The sequence below is a fragment of the Procambarus clarkii genome, chromosome 30, assembly GCF_040958095.1.
Source record: "Procambarus clarkii isolate CNS0578487 chromosome 30, FALCON_Pclarkii_2.0, whole genome shotgun sequence".
NCBI lineage: Eukaryota > Metazoa > Arthropoda > Malacostraca > Decapoda > Cambaridae > Procambarus > Procambarus clarkii.
The window spans coordinates 6,059,403-6,067,092 of NC_091179.1; the positions used below are offsets into that span (position 1 = coordinate 6,059,403).

The 7,690-nt window shown below is 40.6% G+C and overlaps 1 protein-coding gene across 1 annotated transcript; it reads left to right on the top strand.

Annotated features, from left to right (window-relative positions):
- Positions 1 to 698: 698 nt before the first annotated feature.
- Positions 699 to 1,061, top strand: LOC138369838 (arginine and glutamate-rich protein 1-like). The gene has a single exon (XM_069333581.1). It carries the CDS (start codon positions 699 to 701, stop codon positions 1,059 to 1,061), a length of 363 nt encoding a protein of 120 aa, XP_069189682.1.
- Positions 1,062 to 7,690: the final 6,629 nt, after the last annotated feature.

The window sequence follows — 7,690 nt, forward strand, 5'->3', positions numbered from 1 at the left end:
CTGGCTGCCTGTATTTCATTTATATGTTTGTATGTTTCTTTGTTGCTCTTACTTAAAGTATATTGCTTTGCTGAATTAAGCAGATGAATTATTTACCCTAAACATTTGTAGTAGGCAAGGCCGCATATTTATATATTTTGATTACTGCAAAAGCAGAGGAATCATACCAAAAGGTCTAGGGTCATAACAAAATAAGACCTATGTCTGGGAGAATTAATTCCCATAATTCAATGTACTAAATAGTGTACATGTTATTAATTGTTAATACCTTCCTAGGTACTGTGTGTTTATATGGTGTTACCCAACCAAGCCTGTGTACCATTTCTCTGTTCATTCTGAGCTGCTTGTGGACGTTTTCTCAACACTTCACGATTGCGGCAAGTGTACAGCTTGTGCCAGGAGCCAAGCAAACCTTCAGTGTTGTTGTAATTGATAGTTGTGCTAATAAAGCTGACAATGGAGGAACAAGTTGCTTTGTTGGTGGCGCAGCCTAATTTTGGTGAAATTAAAGACTTGAAGAAGTCTGGGTTGTTGTACATGGCTGAAAGGCTAAATCTAACAGTTTCCAAGAGAATGTTAAAGGCTCAGTTAGTAAGAGTCATTGTCACACACTTGGTGGAGGAGGAGAAACTCGACGAGGAGTGGTTAAAGGAATAAGAAGAAGAGTCAAGTGACCAGGTGCAATTCTAAAGTTAGAGATGGAATCTAAGCTAGAGATGGCTAAGTTAGAAGCTGAGAAACAGAGGTTGGAGATGTATAATCGCCAAAAACAGCTGGAGTTGGAGACTCAGCAGCAGATGCTTGAGGCTCAGAACCAGCAAAGACAATTGGAGCTTGAAGCTCATGCTAAACAACAAGTGGAACAAGAATCACAGAGCAGAAGAAGTGAGGCTCAGCTGCAACTAGAAGAAGTTAGGCGGCAACAATTGGAAATTCAACAGAGTATAGCAACAAATAATAACAGATTAGAGGAACCGAGAATTGCAGTAGGACATGGTGACACTAGTAATCATACAGGTAGTACTGATAACTCTTTAAAGTTTAGGGAAAATGTAGTTTAACCTCAATTCAATGAGGAAGATCCAGAAATAATCTTTTTGCATTTCCAGAAGTTAGCAGTCAGTACGAATTGACCTGCGGATCAGTGGACTGCCATCATGCAAGGACAGTTTAAAGAGAAAGCCCAGGAAATTTTTGCATCTCTTTCTGCCGCTAATGATTTTGACTTTAACTTTGTTCAACAGAGCATCTTAAATGCATACCAGCAGACCCCAGAGGTCCATAGACAGAAATTTAGAGGTATAAAGAGAGCACATGATCAGACCATTTCTGATTTTGCGAGAGTTAAAATTAATCATTTTGATAGATGGGTAGAAGCACTTTCAATTACAGATTTTGAGACTTTGAGAAACCTCATAGTGATAGAGAAGATTTTAGGCTGTCTACCAGAGAAATTAGCATTGCTTATAGCTGAACATAAACAGACCAACAACATTATAAAACTAGCCAAGCTACCAGACGAACACGAGTTACTCACTAAGGTAATTGATCATTACCTTGGTAATTATTGGTAATTAATTTCGAGCCCAATCAATTACTTATAATTTTAAGAGTAATTATCAGGTTCCAAAATCTAGTGTTTTCCAGACCAGACCAGCTAACCCACTTTCTCCCCTGAACTCTTCTCCTGTAAAGCCAAAGTTTGAAAAAAATAGACAGGGTTGTCACCCTCAAATAATGTAGTGTCTAAACCTGCAGTTGTTTCGACAATTGGCAGATATTGCAAGCATTGAAAGAGAAGAGGTCATGTGGCTAATTCTTGTTTTACCTTGCATCCGGAGTTGAAACCTACCGGTCTGATTATGAGACAGGGGTTGCAAGCCATTAATACTAATGTTGTTCCAGTCACGCCCAAATGGATGACTAATTTTAAACCGTACCTATATTCAGGTACTTTACTTTGCACCAGTGGAAGCTGGAAGCCAGTGCGGTTATTGAGGGACACTAGTGCTTCTCAATCTGTAATTTCTCCCCATGCCCTTGCTGCTGTTAGCACAGAAGACACCGGTCAAGTAGTATTATTGCAGGGTATTGGAGGTCATGTCCAGCGTGTACCATTAGTTAAAATTCACCTGAAGTCAACTATTACACCAGGTTGGTGCACTGTAGCAGTTAGTGAGCAGTTGCCCATCCCTGAGGTTGATGTTATTTTAGGTAATGATATTGACAAGTGTTAGTGTCCTAATATGTTCACTAACCCTAGTTGTGCGCTGGCTCAACCGGATGCGGATCATGGTGTCATCTATTCAGTCTATTTGTGACCTGATCCATGGGTAAGCAGGGTGAGGTAAATCCTGTGACTTCCAAGGTGGATGTTTTTGAGGCCAGGACCCCTTCAGACAGGGAGGTAGAGGTGGATCTTGAGGATACATTCCTTGCTCACGCGGATGTCGAGAGTGAGGCTGGTACCAAAGCCTTGATTTATTCTCACCAAGAGGATGGTCTGGAAGAGGTGGCCCAGATACCAGTTCCTTGCCTGCTTGTTCCAGCTGCTGAGTCCCAGACCTTGAGTGAGTTGAAGAGTACTGATCCTAGCCTAGCTGAATGTTATGCAGAAGCAGCTGATACTATTGATGCCTTGGATGAGTGTGTTACCAGATCTCGTACGCACAGCTCGTGCATAAATGGGCAGTGACAAAAAGGGCCTAGGAGTAAGCTCACTGCTCTTAAAGTAATTCACCAGGGTGCCCCATTGCTGGAACAAACAAGTATGATATTAAGATAAGGATAAGTAAACAAACATATAAAAATTATATATATCAATAACAACTAAACTTCACTTATCAGTATAATAACATATGTACTCACGTAAATTATCCATAAGAGAACATGGCTTAATGTAAATGTTTATCTCCCCGGGCTAATTAATCTACCCTATTGAAACACTTAAACACATACAGACTTAACTTTAAAAAGATGTTTCCCAGACTAGTACTCAGACGCCACTGGCGCCTGAGCATTAGTCTGGGCAGTGGCTCGAGCAGATGCCACTGGCGCCTGAGCATTAGTCTGGGCAGTGGCTCGAGCAGACGCCACTGGCGCCTGAGCATTAGTCTGGGCAGTGGCTCGAGCAGACGCCACTGGCGCCTGAGCATTAGTCTGGGCAGTGGCTCGAGCAGACGCCACTGGCGCCTGAGCATTAGTCTGGGCAGTGGCTCGAGCAGACGCCACTGGTGTTTGTTCGACGCACACACCCAAAACACACTTCCCCCTCCATCCTAGACAAGGGGATGGCAAACGAGGTCTTTTACATAAAAATTCATTTATGAGAAAAGTAATCGTTCTCACACAGACATAAAATAATACCAAATATATTCTATTACATGCAATTGACATTATCAGTGTACAACATGTTTATTAAAGGTAAATTCAAAAAGTATGAATAATTTAAGAGATGATATCTGGTAACCCAACAATTGTCAAGTACATTTATTCTGGTCCAAAACCTGACCGGTAATAGACAGGTTTGAATCAGGTGAACTCCAGCAAGCCAGCTCCTTCCCCAATATGTTGCCAAGTCCTACTCACATTATAATAAGGTTAATTCACGTACTTAAATAAGATTATATTTCACAATTTCTCAATACATGAATAATATTATATTCACAATTTCTCAATACATGAATACTGTCGGTATCCATGACTAGGGATATGTAACATATCCTTATCTTCAAGAAAAAAATGCTATTAATTGAAGATTAATGGCATTTTTCTGAGAAGTAAGCATGAAATAAAAACAATAAAACGAAAATTTTAAATAAACATATCTCATTATTCTGTCACATCAAACACAAAACTTCTAGATAAAGCATCTTAAATCACATTTTGCCTATCAGGAATATGCTTAATTTCTACATTGGACTCCTGCAGGAGTAAAGACCATCTGAGAATCCTTTGATTTTTGTACTTCATTACATTTATAAATTCAAGTGCATTATGATCTGTAAAACCTACCACTTTATTACCTGACAGGTAAGTTTCAAATTTCTTAAAAGACAGTATGAGACCAAGTGCCTCCTTTCCCACCACTGAATAGTTCTTCTGTGCTTTATTGAATTTTCTGGAGAAATAAGTACACTGGGTGTTCAATATTATCAAATCCAACCTGAATAAGAACTGCACCGTTTCCTAAATCAGGCGCATCAATATGTAGGATAAAAGGTCTGTCATATTGAGGGCTGGCTAGAACAGGTGATGTAGATAGTATTCCCTTTAAACTCTGAAAGGAATCTTGACATTCTTGTGTCCACTTAAATTTTACTTGCTTACATAACAAATTGATTAATGGGGCAGCAACTGTAGAGAAATTCTTACAGTAGCGCCTATATTAAGCACACATTCCAATGAATCTTTGAAACCCCCCTTTTTACTGGTCAACACTGGATATTCCACTATAGCTTGAATTTTGTGTTGTAAAGGTAGTATCTTACCTTGTCCCACTTCATGTTCAAGATAGATTTTAGTGCCCTTTGCCTAACTACACTTGTTGACATTAACCGTTAAATTGGCACTCTGTAACACTTCAAATAATTTTTTAAGATCTGACAGGTAGTCTGTCCAACACTTACTATATAAGACTATATCATCTAGGTATGCCCTGCAATTTGGCACGTCCTTAAGCAAAAAATTCATTAGTTTCTGGAAAGTGGCAGGATTTCTTAATCCAAAAGGTATGACGTTAAATTCATATGCTCCATCTGGTGTAATAAAAGCTGTCACTTCCCAAGCATAATCACTTAGAAAGAATTGATGATAACCCTTAGACAGATCAAGTTTTGTCACAAACTGAGCGTTACCAATCTGGTCTATACACTCTTCCAATAATGGTAACAAATCAACTCTTGGGAACAAATCAACTCTTGTTACCTTGTTTAATTTACGATAGTCCACACACAAACGCCAGGTCCCCCCTCCTGGTTTTGGTACCAGCAAACAGGGAGAACTCCAAGAACTTTGGCTTGGACGTATGAATTTATGTTGAAGTTGATAATCCACTTCCTGTTGTATATGTCTTCTCTTTTCTGTATTCACTGGGTATGGATGCTGTCGAATTGGAGTGTTGTCAAGCATTTGGATGTCGTGGGTGATGAGAGGAGTCTGTGTGGGTATCTCCCCAAACAGATTCGAATGTGTGTCCAGCAGAACCTGGAACTCATCTCGCTGTTCCTCCTGCAAATGACATAGCAACACCTTCCCTCCGGAATTGGAACTGAAATGAGGAATATTAATATCTTTTCCTTTATTGCAATCCTCCTCAGGTGGTAACTCCTCCTGACCAAAACAAACTACAACTTCTGGCCCACGATAGGCCGTTAACCGATTTAAATGTACAATCATTGACTGTCCTGAAATATTAAGGTTAGACACTTTATAGGATAAATCTTCCAACTTTTCTACAACTTGGTAGGGTCCTTCAAACTTATAAGACATGGAAGTCCCCATGCGAGGTTTCAACACCAACACTAAATCACCACTTGCAAACGACCTGAGCTTTGAAACGACCTTAAATTTCTTATCATATCGCTGCTTCATCACTTGCTGAGTTTTCCCAAGATGTTTCATAGCCAACTCCTAAGTGCGACACAACTTATTCATGACATCACTCAAGTAACGACCACTCTTATGAACAGAGATATCACCAAGCAACCTTTCCTGGAGCATCTTCAATGGACCTCTTACCTGATGTCCGAACACGAGATCAAATGGAGAACAACCAAATGATTCTTGTAACCCCTCTCTGGCTGTGAATATAACAAAACCAATGCAGTCTCCGTGGTGTAGTGGTAAGACACTCGCCTGGCGTTCCGCGAGCGCTATGTCATGGGTTCGTATCCTGGCCGGGGAGGATTTACTGGGCGCAATTCCTTAACTGTAGCCTCTGTTTAACGCAACAGTAAAATGTGTACTTGGATGAAAAAACGATTCTTCGCGGCAGGGGATCGTATTCCAGGGACCATAGGATTAAGGACTTGCCCGAAACGCTACGCGTACTAGTGGCTGTACAAGAATGTAACAGCTCTTGTATATATCTCAAAAAGAGGAAGATTTTCGTCCCAATGACGGGATACGTCTCCCCTGTAGTCTTCAGCATCTGCTTTAACGTTTGATGAAAACGCTCAATTCCACCTTGACTTTGTGGATGGTAAAGCCTAGAAAATTTATATTGAATCCCATGAGATTCACAAAAGGTTCTGAAAACCTTAGAACAAAAATTTTCCCCGTTATCAGTCTGGATAACACGAGGTATCCCAAACAAGGAGAAAAATCGCTCTAGTCACTTGATAAGGCTCTCAGCCTTAGTATTCCTCAGGAAACCTCGAAGGCATGCACATCAAGGTGAACATAAACATATTACCCGACTTGTTCTCGATAAAGGACCTACACAGTGCATAACAATATGAGAAAAAGTTTCTTCTGGAACTATAATAGATTGTTATGGTGGTCTTGGCACAGATTGATTGGTCTTTCCAACAGTTTGACATGTTACACAATTATGGCAATATCTGACCACATCTTTCTTCAATTTAGGCCAATAAAATTACTTACAGATCTTGTGATACATGGTAGTAATACCTTGGTGACCTCCCATGGGGTCATCATGTGCAGCCTGCAAGACATGCTCCCGATAATCACTGTGGGACAACTAGTTGGATCCTCGTCTCACAATCATCTAATGAGGGAGCTCCCTTGGCTCTCCATCTTCTAATCAGAAGTCGATCCTTGAAAAAGAAACCCGTCCCATCCTCCAATGTATCTACATTAGCAGTGGCTTCAGAACTACACTCAGATAAATTAAGTTCAGTATTCTGCAAGGAACTCAAGGTTAAGGTCTCAGACTCAGAAGCGAGCGGGCAAGTATTTGGCAACCTGACATCCTTTCCTAACCCTGGCTGGTCAGAATAATGCAGAGTCACGGCTACTATAGTCTCACTCTCGACAACTGGTTCAGAAGTGGAGACAAGCGGGCAAGTCACAGTTAAATCAGCCTCCTCACCTTCACCTTTCTTGTTACTAGGGCTCGGCGGGGCTTCCACTAATGACTCACTCTCCAACTGAGTTATGAATGAATCCACAAGATCCACCTCCCTTTCCCTATCTGAAAGGGTCCTGGTCTTGGGAACATTCACCTTGGTTTTTACACGATTACTGTCACCCATTCTTCCCATTGACCTGGTCACATGCAGGGTATATAATGCCATCCTCTGCATCCTGCTGAGCCTGTTAGGGTTAATCAACATTATTGGACACTCGATCCCTTCAACCTTACGGTTCCCAAAATCATTCCCTACAATAATGTCCACTCCTGGAATGGGCAGCTGTTTACTCACACCAACATTACACCACCCAGAAGTATAATTTGAATCAAGATTAATTTGGATTAAAGACACTTGTTGCACACTATGAGCAATAACTTGTAGTAGTACAATCTCACCAAGATTTCTTGTATCAACATCAGCAAGTACATTATGCGAAATGAGAGACTGTGAAGTTCCAGTATTACGGAGTAAGGAGTAATTGTACAGTCTTACTACTTCCATCTTTACACAGTAATGCACCTGTGAACATATATGGTTTAATCTTAGTCATCCAATGGGGATTGACTGTAATACATAGATAATTATTTACTTGC

Bases quoted from the DNA above. Each gene is read 5' to 3' on its own strand.
- LOC138369838 (XM_069333581.1), top strand. From the start codon at position 699: ATGGAATCTAAGCTAGAGATGGCTAAGTTAGAAGCTGAGAAACAGAGG.